This window comes from Melanerpes formicivorus, unplaced genomic scaffold (genome assembly GCF_026170545.1).
Source record: "Melanerpes formicivorus ecotype bairdi unplaced genomic scaffold, bMelFor1.0.p_v2 SCAF_8, whole genome shotgun sequence".
Classification (NCBI taxonomy): Eukaryota; Metazoa; Chordata; class Aves; order Piciformes; family Picidae; genus Melanerpes; species Melanerpes formicivorus.
Genome location: NW_027142360.1, coordinates 3,720,895 through 3,734,223, shown reverse-complemented (window position 1 = coordinate 3,734,223; position 13,329 = coordinate 3,720,895). Strand labels below are relative to the sequence as shown.

At 49.1% G+C, this 13,329-nt stretch overlaps 1 protein-coding gene across 1 annotated transcript in view; it reads left to right on the top strand.

Moving 5' to 3' along the window:
* Positions 1-13,329, top strand: part of MICAL3 (microtubule associated monooxygenase, calponin and LIM domain containing 3) — a 219,649-nt gene that overhangs the window by 70,888 nt on the left and 135,432 nt on the right. Inside the window, 4 exon segments of the mRNA XM_068141849.1 lie at positions 5,294-5,501; positions 7,741-7,857; positions 8,517-8,618; positions 10,085-10,240. Of these exon segments, the coding sequence (XP_067997950.1) occupies positions 5,294-5,501; positions 7,741-7,857; positions 8,517-8,618; positions 10,085-10,240 (583 nt within the window).

Genomic DNA, 13,329 nt, shown 5'->3' with positions numbered 1-13,329 from the left:
TATCTGTCCCTCATTTAGTGGTGAGAGAGAAACCTCAGAACATGCTGATGTTGGTGTGAAGGACCAGTAAGAGGCATGGATCCCAGCACTTCACAGTCAGTATGGGTGGGAGTGTGTAAAGGTTAATGTCAACATCTCAGGAGATTCCCTTGAACCGGAATCTGTGGATGGTCACTTAGGGGTGTCCAGAGAAGGGCAACAAGGCTGGGGAGAGGCTGCAAGCACAGCCCTGTGGGGAGAGGCTGAGGGAGCTGGGATTGTTTAGCCTGGAGAAGAGGAGGCTCAGGGGAGACCTTATTGCTGTCTACAACTACCTGAGGGGTGGTTGTAACCAGAAGTGGGTTGGTCTCTTCTCCCAGGCAGCCAGCACCAGAACAAGAGGACACAGTCTCAAGCTGTGCCAGGGAAAGTTTAGGCTGGAGGTGAGGAAAAAGTTCTTCACTGAGAGAGTTGTTGGCCGTTGGAATGTGCTGCCCAGGAAGGTGGTGGAGTCACCATCCCTGGAGGTGTTCAAGAGGGGATTGGACGTGGCACTTGGTGCCATGGTTTAGTCATGAGGTCTGTGGTGACAGGTTGGACTTGATGATCTTTGAGGTCTCTTCCAACCTTGGTGATTCTGTGAAAAATAAGTTTCTGTGACCAGAGGGGGTGGGAGGAGGACGTGATTGCTGTGGGCATATCGGTAATGATGCTGAACTGCCCTTTGCCAGAGGCATGAGAGGGCTTATTCTGTGGCTGCTCTATGTGGGTGACAAGGAGGAGAAAGAGTAAAGGAAAAGAGGAAGAGGAGTGGAGGCAAGCCAGAGCGCAATTTGCCAAGCTGTTGATGAGATGTTGTATAGAAACAAAAGTTAAAAGAGTGGGTGGTGAATAAATAAAGAGTGCCACCCTACCCACGTGTCAACCCAGACTGGGGACTTGCAGCTCAGCAGCTGAGAGAAAATGGAATGCAGCTGATTTTGGTTGGGATTTTTTGTTAGTATGTTTGAAAGAATACATACCTGTGATGACAACTTGGTTTTGTGTGTCTTCACACACAAACTCTGAGTATGTTAATGCAAAGAGATTACAAAGACATGTATTCTCTTTATGTTTGTCTTATCTGCTTCCTTTAGTCACTTGTTTGCTGTCCTAACAGTATCTGTTGTTAAATGTTTATATGGAATGCCTAAGAGATAATCAAAACTATTCAAAGGAGAGGACTTATGAGTCATATCTGATCTCTTTCACTTAGTTTTATATTCCCAATGTTTAACATGGCTTGTAAACAACTGATTAAAAACCACCAAGAATTGCAGTGGGCCTGTGGAGAGGATGGAATTTGAAGTGAAGGTGAGGCTCTTACCCATGCTATCAGAACAGAAGTCACTAATTTCTTTAACAAGCTCAGCTTGTAAATAAATAGAACTTGTAAATAGAACGGAATAAACCAGGTTGGAAAAGACCTTCGAGATCATGGAGTCCAACCTATCACCCAACACCATCTGATCAACTCAACCATGGCACCAAGTGCCTCATCCAGTCTCTTCCTAAGCACCTCCAGGGATGGTGACTCCACCACCTCCCTGGGCAGCACATCCCAATGGCCAATCTTTCTGTGAAGAATTTCCTCCTACCATCCAGCCTAAACCAGACTTTCTACACTACCATAGCAAACAGTGTGACAAAGGAGACGGTCTGTACCAACAGTCCAACCCCCTGCCCAAGCAGGAGCATGGAGTCCAGCACAGGTCACGCAGGAGCACATCCAGACAGGGCTGGAAAGGCTTCAGAGAAGGAGACTCCACAACCTCTCTGGGCAACCTGCTCCAGGGCTCTGGGACCCTTACTGTGAAGAAGTTCTTCCTCATCTTGAGGTGGAACCTCCTTTGCTGTAGTTTGTATCCATTGCCCCTTGTCCTATCCCAGGGCACAAGTGAGCAGAGGCTATACCTGTCCCTTCCTTCCTGGCCCCCCAGCCCTCAGGTATTTATAGATGTTTATTAGATTCCTTCTCAGTTCTCCTCTCCAGACTAACCAGCCCCAGGTCCTCACCAGGCAGTGCTGCAGTCCCTTCATCATCCTTGTAGCCCTTTGCTGGACTCTGTGTTTTGGTAGCTTGCTGGTTCTTTGCACTGGGAGGGTTTGAAGTGCTCATCCTCTGTGAGTAGTTCTTACTCGCCCATTTCAAAATGGGTCACGGATGGAGTGTGCCTGGAGTTGGGCAGTTGGTGCCTCACATGGCCAGTGTCCAGGCTGCCCAGAATGCAGATAATCAGTGTTGATGAAAACAGGACTGGAGGTGGTAGGCTGCTCAAATGTAAACAGTGACAAACAACCCTCACTTTTCATTGGCTGTGCAGAGAATAGGAGATTCCAGTTTGCATTTCATCTTCTATTGCCATGGTGTTGTTACAGCAAACACAATGTAATCTGTCTGAAAGATCTTGAGCAAGAAGTGTTCCTGAGGGGTGAGACAGCTTAAGTGCATGGAGCTGCAGCAGTTGTCTGAGGTCATTGAGGGGAAGGGAATAAGGGACAACAATAGCTGCCTTTATTTACTTGGCTGTACTTAGCATCTCATAATTATTGTTGCCTGTGAGAGTATCAGAAGGTAGGTTTGTAGGGGAGAGCTGAAACTGGAAGAAGCATTGGAGGTAGAAATGAGAGCAGAATCTTCTGTTCTTAAAACTCACTGTGTTTCATAACAATGAACAAGAGGGAATGGCCTCAAGCCGCCACTGGGTAGGTTTAGACTGGACATGAGGAAGAATTTTCTCTCAGCAAGAGTGGTCAGGCATTGGAATGTGCTGCCCAGGGAGGTGGTGGAGTCCCCAAGCCTGGATCTGTTTAAAGGTGGTTTGTATGTGGTGCTTGGGGCTATGGTTTAGGGGTGAGCCTTGTAGAGTAGTGCTCTGGGTTGGACTTGGTGATCCTGAGGCTCTTTTCCAGCCTGAATGTTTCTGTGATTCTGTGAATGGAATTTAATAGTTTTGTGATGGTAAATAATAAAGGTACCTTTGGTCAGAGAATCAGTCAGGGTTGGAAGGGACCACAAGGATCATCTAGTTCCAACCCCCCTGCCATGGGCAGGGACACCCCACACTAGATCAGGCTGGCCAGAGCCTCATCCAGCCTGGGCTTAAACACCTCCAGGGATGGGGCCTGTTGTCCCTGCTGTAACTTGTGCTGTTTGATTCCTTATTCAGGCTTGGTTTCATGCTGTCTGCAGGATTTATGCCCCAGTGAGTAACTGGTGCAGATGTGTTGACCTGTAAAAACTCCCATATGGAGACTGGCAATGACCAAAGAGCTGTGCTTTGCCTTGGGACAGGCTGTTAGCTAGCATCCAGCCTTTTGAGAAAGTCTGAGCATACTTCACCATTTCTTGGAAAGCTTTGTTGTCCAGCCACGAGGGTGTGTAGGAACATGGAAGACACTCCTGTGACAGCAGCAGTCACTGCTGTAGCAAAGTCTTCATCCTCTGGGTCTGGACTGCAGTCACTAGAAATCACAGCACAGAAAGTGACATGCCAAAATGCTCTGTGTACCACCTTCCTGTCAATGCCCAGCCTCCCCCTGGCTTTCTCTGGGGACTGCAGTTTCTGTGGGGAGGACGTGGCAATTGTCTGCCTTGGCTCTTTACTCTTAAATGATCTTGCTGTATCATTTGTTTCTCCAAGTACCTCCCAGCACAAAACATGAAGCAATTTTGTGTTGTTGAGTTGTTCACTAGCCTGTAATAGTCTTTCTGAGTGGAGTGGAAAAAGATGGAAGAGGAAAGACCTTTGATTTGAATAAGTCTTATGAAGAGCAACTGATAGAGCTGTGGCTGTTTAGTTCAAAAAGGAGGAGGGGAGACCTCATGGCTCTCTACAGCTACTGGGAAGGACATTGTGGAGAGGTTGGTGCTGGTCTGTTCTCACAGGTTATTAGTGATAGTGAAAGAACAAGAGGGAACAGCCTCAAGCTGCAGCAGGGAAGGGTTAGGCTGGACAGTAGGAAGAATTTGTTCCCATCAAGAGTGGTCAGGCCTTGGAATGTGCTGCCCAGGGAGGTGATGGAGTCCCCAAGCCTGGATGTGTTTAAAGGTTATTTAGATGCAGTGCCTGGGGCTATGGTTTAGGGGTGACCCTTCTAGAGTAGAGTTTGGGGTTGGGCTTGGTGATCCTGAGGGTCTTTTCCAACCTGAGTGTTTCTGTGATATGACAAAAGTTAGGATGGAGAAAACCAACTAACTGATAAATGTTTAGTCACACCAAGTGTGCAATTACATGGTGTTTACTCACATGAAGCTTCCTCTGCTGTCTTAGTAGAAGCAGCAACATAGGCACATCAGAGTCCTCTGATCTGCCCCTTGTGCTGCTGTGAATGTTAGCACCTCCTGTGTGTATCTGCTGTAGCCATTGCTGTGCTACTCACTGAGCTGGAAGATTTTGCTCAAGAAAGGAAAAATTGGCTTTCTCTTTTTTACCTTTTAAGGAACAAAACCAACTGATGGAGTGGTGGAGGGAGAAGCCTTCAAGCATTGTCCCCTAGGTGCTCACACAGCTTGGAGCATATACCATAGAATAGTAGAATCAACCAGGCTGGAAAAGACCATAGAGATCATCAAGTCCAACCTGTCACCTAACACCTCCTGACAACTAAACCATGGCACCAAGTGCCACATCCAAGCCTTTCTTGAAGATCTCCAGGGATGGTGACTCCACCACCTCCCTGGGCAGCACATCCCAATGGCCAATTACTCTTTCTGGGAAGAACTTTCTCCTCACTTCCAGACTAAACTTCCCCTGGCACAGCTTGAGACTGTGTCTTTTTCTGGTGTTAGTTGCCTGGGACAAGAGACCAACTCCCACCTGGCTGCAACCTCCTTTTAGGTGGTTGTAGAGCACAATGAGGTCTCCCTTGAGCCTCTTCTTCTCCAGGCTAAGCAACCCCAGCTCCCTCAGCCTCTCCTTTGTAGGGCATGTGCTTGAGGCTTCTCCTTAGCCTCATTGCCCTTCCCTGGACCCACATGGCTGCCAATACCTCGTCAGCTATTCACAAGCAAAGGCTGCGAACAGCCAGTTTGCTTGCCTGGGTCTCCAGACTGTTCACTGCTCTGTGATATGCTTTATGTTGGCAGGATGCAGTTACAGCTTTAAGGTGTCGGTGGCAGAACATGGCAGAGAACACCAGAAAGACTGCTCTGAGATTTCAGCTCATTGCAGATGAAGAGCACTTCCTCCTAAAGCTGCAGGGTGCTCGGAAGCTGGGCTAAAAACGTTTCCCCTTCGGGTTGCGGAGTCACTTTGTGCGATCTGTGTTGCAGTGTCTGATAATTGGGGCTGGACCCTGCGGCCTTCGCACAGCCATCGACCTGTCGTTCCTGGGAGCCAAGGTGGTGGTCATCGAGAAGAGGGATGCCTTCTCCCGCAACAACGTCCTGCACTTGTGGCCCTTCACCATACACGACCTGAGGGGGCTCGGCGCCAAGAAGTTCTACGGCAAATTCTGTGCGGGGTCCATAGACCACATCAGTAAGTACAGCTGCTGCTGGACGCAGTGGCTCCGGCGTTGTCTTTGAGGTCCCTGCCAAGCCTGGCAGTCCTGTGGTTCTGCTCTTCACAGGGGAAGGGCAGGTGAAGGCGTGGGGTAGCTCATTAAAATGTAACCCGTGTTTTCATGTCCTTGTGGGGAAAAAGCAGCAGCATGCATTTTGGGCTAGACCCACATAGGAAAGAAAGGCATTGTCATGAGGTTATCGCACACACGCTGGTGTCCCTCCTGTCCTGTTGTGGTAGTTTTAGGCTATGCCTTTAAAATTTAGCTGCAGATTTCAAGCAGGAAAGTAGAAAAATATAATTAAATCACTATTGGGTGTAAAAAGGAAAACAAAAGACTATTGTGAGCAAATTACTTGGATAAATGTCTGAGGTAAGAGAAGCTGTGTCATAACAACTCTTCACATTTCACTTTCATTCCCATTCCTCTCCTCTCCTCTCCTCTCCTCTCCTCTCCTCTCCTCTCCTCTCCTCTCCTCTCCTCTCCTCTCCTCTTCTCTTCTCTTCTCTTCTCTTCTCTTCTCTTCTCTTCTCTTCTCTTCTCTTCTCTTCTCTTCCCTTCCCTTCCCTTCCCTTCCCTTCCCTTCCCTTCCCTTCCCTTCCCTTCCCTTCCCTTCCCTTCCCTTCCCTTCCCTTCCCTTCCCTTCCCTTCCCTTCCCTTCCCTTCCCTTCCCTTCCCTTCCTTCCCTTCCCCTTCCCTTCCCTTCCCTTCCCTTCCCTTCCCTTCCCTTCCCTTCCCTTCCCTTCCCTTCCCTTCCCTTCCCTTCCCTTCCCTTCCCTTCCCTTCCCTTCCCCTTCCCTTCCCTTCCCCTTCCCTTCCCTTCCCTTCCCTTCCCTTCCCTTCCCTTCCCTTCCCTTCCCTTCCCTTCCCTTCCCTTCCCTTCCCTTCCCCTTCCCTTCCCTTCCCTTCCCTTCCCTTCCCTTCCCTTCCCTTCCCTTCCCTTCCCTTCCCTTCCCTTCCCTTCCCTTCCCTTCCCTTCCCTTCCCTTCCCTTCCCTTCCCTTCCCTTCCCTTCCCTTCCCTTCCCTTCCCTTCCCTTCCCTTCCCTTCCCTTCCCTTCCCTTCCCTTCCCTTCCCCTCTCCCAACCTCTCCTCTCCGAACCTCTCCTCTCCTGATTTGCTTTGCCCAGGAGATAACTTTTCAGGCTGAAAAGTTAATGTTGGGGGAAAACTTCAACCCCCCACACCTCCTGCCTTCCTAGGCCATATCTTTTTGCTGTGCTGGAAAGCACATTTCAGTTTCAACCTTTTGTTTTCAAGTGGACAGCTTTCCTGGCTTTTCAGCTGCCTCATTATTCTCTCTCTCCTGATTGTTGTAAGCGACTCGCAACAAAAAAATGACTGAATGCTTTTGAGTGTTCTTGTGAATATTCATCTGCAAGAAGGAGGAACAATTTTAGCTTTGTTGGGTTTTGGGAGGGTGAAGATATTTTCAGGAATGCTGCCAGCCTGTGAATAAGTGTTGGTTAAATAGAGGTTTGCACATTAAAGCAGAGAATAGTTTTGATGATTCTCAAGTTCTGAGCAGTCAGTCTCCTCTGGAGGCTGAACACTTTGGTGAAGCTGGAGTCCTTTTTTAAACTCTCTTCTTTTTCCAAAGCCTTGCTGGATGGGGCACAGCCAGGTCTTGCCCACCAGTCTGTGTCTTCCACTGGGCATAAGTGGGAAGCATGAAGTGGCACAAACTTAGCAGATGAAATGTAGGTTCTTGTCCAAAGGTGCCTGCCTTCAAATGAATAGAGCTTGCTCACTGTTTTGTGTCCACTACCTACGTTAAGAGGAGAGAGGTGGCGAGGAATTGCATTGGGTTCGGCTAAGCTGGAGTTGCCCTCAGTATCACAGAGGTGTTAGGATGAAGCTTCAGTTTAGTATTACAGCTGGGCTGATCAAATGGCTAGTTGCTGTCTGTGACAGGAGTGCTCTCCTCCTTCCCTCTTCTGGAGTGCATGTTCCCTTATTGCTGATTTGTGGATTGGAGCACAAAAGAAGTGTTCTGTCTGTTCCTTGGACAGGGCTGGATTTTCAGCTGTGTGGAAATGCCTTGGCATTCCATGACGCGCATCAGTGCATCCTGGGTGGAGTACTGGGAACACAGTGGGGAAAAGTGGCACTGGCCTATGGAGTCAGTTTATCAGTGCTACCCAGCAGAGACACAGGGCACTTGTGCTTCCTTTGTTTTTACTCTTCCCTTCTTTCTTCCTTTGCTTTTTTGCAGGTATCCGTCAGCTCCAGCTTATCCTTTTAAAGGTGGCCTTGATCTTGGGAATAGAGATCCATGTCAATGTGGAATTTCAGGGGCTTGTTTACCCTCCTGAGGATCAGGAGAACGAAAGCAAGTAGCATTGAAATGGGTAGTAGAGAAAGGGGAAGTTACGGTAGGGTACAGACTCCTGCCCCTTACCCCTGCTTGTGACTCCTTTCCTCATGATCCATTAATAAGAGTAATTCTTAATCCACTTTTGCTTGAATTTTTAGGAGGATTTATTTTTTCTAGTGACAAATCCAAATTAGTTACTCTATGACACTAAATCACACAGAAATAGATCAAAACACAGCAGATGGTAATTGCCTCTAAAACATTTAAGCTATTGCACTTAGAGGATAGCTTTTTAAAGCAGCTCATTTCCTTGCATTCACTGAGGATCTGTGTATCAGTGAATGTTCCTTGCTGCATTTCTTGTCTTTCTTTCTGATTGAGATGGGAGGTAGTGGCTTAATTGGCTTTTGCCATCCTGTTAACTGACTAGCTGGTGGAGAAGCTATAAAGATTATAGTGATCCTTAACGGTAATAGCTGGAGGGGTTTCACCAGAGCTCTCTGCCTCTGGTTGACACACAGTGGCTGTGCAAGTCAGCAATAACCCTGTCAACCTTATAGCTCTGCTGTGTCTTCACTGGGAGGAAGGGTTTGTGGATAGTAAGGAGTGGGTTTATATATTCATAGTATTATATAGTATGTTTATATAATCATTAACGTGGAGTTCATCAACAGGAATAGGTTGGCGTGCACTGGTCCACCCCAAAACCCACCCAGTATCTGAATATGAGTTTGAAGTAATCATTGGAGGAGATGGCAGGAGGAACACCTTAGAAGGTAATGGAGTGCACAATTTACTTTCAAATAGAATGTATTCTTAAAGTAGTTGGAATAAAAATGGCCTGAAAGATCCCAATCAAAATCTGGAAAGACATTTGGCAGGTGAAAGGGGAGATTGAAGGTCTGTGTAAGGATCCATGTGTATGACAGACACGGGGGTCATCTTTCCTCTTGCTGTCCACTAGCAATGGAATTAGGAGCTTGAAAGCATGGAGATTTTTTCTGCAGTGTTTTCTTTAGTTGAATACTGGTGTAGCTCTTTTGGGACCAGGCTTGTTCAACACCTTTGTGGGTGCCATGGACAGTGGCACTGAGTGCACCCTCAGCAAGTTTGCTGATGACACCAAGCTGTGTGGTGCAGCAGACAGGCTGGAGGGAAGGGATCCATCCAGAGGGACCTGGACAGGCTGGAGAGGTGGGCACAAGACAACCCCATGAGCTTCAACAAGACCAAGGGCAGGGTCCTGCAGCTGGGTGAAGGCAATCCCAGGCACAAATCCAGGCTGGGCAGGGACTGGCTGGAAAGCAGCCCTGAGGAGAGAGACTTGGGGGTGCTGGTGGAGGAGAAGCTCAACAGGAGCTCTCAGTGTGCACTTGCAGCCCAGAAAGCCAATCAGATCCTGGGCTGCATCAGGAGAAGTGTGGCCAGCAGGGCAAAGGAGGTGATCCTCCCCCTCTGCTCAGCTCTGGGGAGACCCCACCTGGAGTACTGCCTCCAGTTCTGGAGCCCCTATTCCAAGAGGGATGTGGAGGTGCTGGAAGGTGTCCAGAGAAGGGCCATGAGGATGATCAGAGGGCTGGAGCACCTCTCCTGTGAGGACAGACTGAAGGAGTTGGGGCTGTTCAGTCTGGAGAAGAGAAGGCTCCCAGGTGACCTCATTGTGGCCTTCCAGGATCTGAAGGGGGCTACAGGAAGGCTGGGGAGGGACTGCTCAGGATCTCAGGGAGTGATAGGACTAGGGGGAATGGAATGAAGCTGGAGGTGGGGAGATTGAGGCTGGAGGTGAGGAGGAAGTTCTTCCCCATGAGAGTGGTGAAGCCCTGGAATGGGTTGTCCAGGGAGGTGGTTGGGGCCCCATCCCTGGAGGTGTTTAAGCCCAGGCTGGATGAGGCTCTGGGCAGCCTGATGTAGTGTGGGGTGTCCCTGCCCATGGCAGGGGGGTTGAAACTAGCTGATCCTTGTGGTCCCTTCCAACCCTGACAATTCTGTGATTCTGTGTAGTAGAGAATTCTGTCTCAGTATTTGTGGTGTTTGGAAGAGAGGAAGGCAAGAGAGAAGAGCTTTTCCCTGAACAAGAACTTTTGTTTCTCTGATGAAGCAGTTGTTGCTTTCTCTGGGGAGGAATGTGTACTTCATCAGATGAGTTGTCAGTGTGCATTGTGTGAGGGCACGTGCTTGTGGCAGTGCTGGGCCTTCTCTGAAGCTGTGCTCTGGCTTTCACTGTTGCTGCTTCACCCTTTAGGGTTTCGCCGGAAGGAGTTCCGCGGGAAGCTGGCGATTGCTATCACAGCAAACTTCATCAACCGCAACACCACAGCTGAAGCCAAAGTAGAGGAGATCAGCGGTGTGGCCTTCATATTCAACCAGAAGTTCTTCCAGGACCTACGAGAAGCCACAGGTCAGTTACCAGCTTATAGTTTTCCAGTGAAAACTCTGTTATTATGACTTTGTAACTCAGATATGGCAACACCAAGCTGGGAGCAGGAGTTGATCTGTTAGAGGGCAGAACATCTTTACTGATGATCTGGATGAGGGCATTGAGTCCATCATCAGTAAATTTGCAGATGACACCAAGCTGGGGGCAGGAGTTGATCTGCTGGAGGGTAGAGAGGCTCTGCAGAGGGACCTCGACAGGCTGGACAGATGTGCAGAGGCCAAGGGCAGGAGATTGAACACATCCAAGTGCCAGGTTCTGCACATTAGCCACAGCAACCTCATGCAGAGCTACAGGCTGGGGTCAGAGTGGCTGAGAGCAGCCAGGCAGAGAGGGACCTGGGGGTACTGGTTGATGGTAGGCTGAACATGAGCCTGCAGTGTGCCCAGGTGGCCAAGAAGGCCAATGGCATCCTGGCCTGCATCAGGAACAGTGTGGCCAGCAGGAGCAGGGAGGTCATTCTGCCCCTGTACACTGCACTGGTTAGGCCACACCTCGAGTTCTGTGTCCAGTTCTGGACCCCTCAGTTTAGGAAGGAGGTTGAGTTGCTGGAATGAGTCCAGAGAAGGGCAACAAAGTTGGTGAGGGGTTTGGAACACAGCCCTGTGAGGAGAGGCTGAGGGAGCTGGGGTTGCTCAGCCTGGAGAAGAGGAGACTCAGGGGTGACCTTATCACTCTCTACAACTACCTGAAGGGAGGTTGTAGACAGGCAGATGATGGTCTCTTCTCCCAGGCAACCAGTACCAGAACAAGAGGACACAGTCTCAGGCTGCGCCAGGGGAGGTTCAGGTTGGATGTTAGGAAGAAGTTTTACACAGAGAGAGTGATTGCCCATTGGAATGGGCTGCCCGGGGAGGTGGTGGAGTCGCCGTCATTGGAGGTGTTCAGGAGGAGACTTGGTGGGGTGCTTGGTGCCATGGGTTAGCTGTTTGGGTGGGTTGGATTGGTTGATGGGTTGGACACGATGATCTTGAAGGTCTCTTCCAACCTGGTTTGGTTTATTCTAATATAGGTTTATTTATTCTAATAAAGGGCTCTCCAGGGGGACCTTGACAGGCTGGACAGATGGGCAGAGTCCAACAGGGTGGCATGTAACAAGTCTTAAGTGCCAGGTGCTGCACTTTGGCCACCACAACCCCATGCAGTGCTACAGGCTGGGGTCGGAGTGGCTGGAGAGCAGCCAGGCAGAAAGGGACCTGGGGGTACTGGTTGACATCAGCTGAACATGAGCCTGCAGTGTGCCCTGGCCTGCATCAGGAATAGTGTGGCCAGCAGGAGCAGGGAAGTCATTGTGCCCTGTGCTCAGCATTGCTTAGGCCACACCTTGAGTCCTGTGTCTAGTTCTGGGCCCCTCAATTTAAGAAGGACATCGAGACACTTGAAGGTGTCCAGAGAAGGGCAACAAAGCTGGGGAGAGGCCTTGAGCACAGCCCTGTGAGGAGAGGCTGAGGGAGCTGAGGTTGCTTAGCCTGGAGAAGAGGAGGCCCAGGGGTGACCTCATTGCTCTCTACAACTCCCTGAAGGGAGGTTGTAGCCAGGTGGGGAATGGTCTCTTCTCTCAAGCAACCAGCAGCAGAACAAGAGGACACAGTCTCAAGCTGTGGCAGGGGAGGCTTAGGCTGGAGGTGAGGAGAAAGTTCTTCCCAGAGAGAGAGATTGGCCATTGGAATGTGCTGCCCAGGGAGGTGGTGGAGTTACCATCCCTGGAGGTGTTCAAGAGGGGATTGGATGTGGCACTTGGTGCCATGGTTTAGTCCTGAGGTGTTGGGTGACATCTTGGACTTGATCTTTGATTCTATGTTCTCCTGTTTAATCAATAATTGAACATCTTGTGCAGGGAGGTCAGTCACTGCTGTCTCTCTGGGGTAGTTTTAGGCTATGCCTTTAAAGTTGTTCACAGATATTGAGCAGAGAAGTAGTAAACTGTAAGTAAATCACTATTGGCTGTGAAAAGGAAAATAAGGATAATTCTAAACAATTCCATGGGAGACATAAGGAACTTGCATTGGCTGCACCAAAACAGTTCTCTCTTCTCACTCCTTCCCTCTGGAGAGATACTAACTTGCTTCTGCTTGACCTTGGCTGCGTTGTTTTGGTTAAGTCTAACAGCAGCTTTCTCTGCTCCTTTCTCTTCTCCCTTTTGTACAGGGAGGTCTGGGTAGGGAGGGAAGGAGAAGCAAGTAGCTTGCCCTGGTCTTTGACCAGGGGTGTCCTTGTGCTGTTTGTTAATTGTAAATACCCATAAATATTATAGCTACTGTATATTTTGTACATACTCCCTGCATCCCATTGCAGTTTGGCCTGTAAACACAGCTTGCATTTGCTTCCAGCTGGGCTGGGCTGGCAAAGTTAATGTTGGGGGGGGTGGGGAATTTCAACCCACTGCACTCTGGAATCAGACTTTTGCAGTTATTCCACGCAGGTGTACAAAGCAGATGTGAATCATTCAGATGTGTGTCTTTGTTTTTGTATCCAAAAGTTGAGATCTTATTTGCCTGAAGGTTTTTAGGAAATCTGAGTCCTAAATAGGAAAAAACCCAAGCAATAATCTGACTCCTGAGTTCAGTTTCCTGTGTGCTCCACATCTGAATACAAACCTTTGAGCGATGAGAATTCTGTGGTAGGTTTGTTTGTTTCAAACTAGAAAAGAGTAGATTTAGATTGGATGTTAAGAACAAGTTCTTGATGAAGGTAGTGGAATACTGGAACAGGTTGCCCAGGGAAGTAGTTTTGTCCACATCCCTGGAGATAAAATAGAATAGAATAGACCAGACCAGACCAGGTTGGAAGAGACCTTCAAGATCATTGTATCCAACCTATCATCCAACACCACCCAAACAACTAACCCATGCAACCAAGCACCCTATCAAGTCTCCTCCTGAACACTCCAATGATGGTGACTCCACCACCTCCTCAGGCAGCCCATTCCAATGGGCAATCACTCTCTCTGTGTAAAACTTCCTTCTAACCTCCAGCCTAAACCTCCCCTGGTGCAGCCTGAGACTGTGTGCTCTTGTTCTGGTGCTGGCTGCCTGGGAGAAGAGACCAACCTC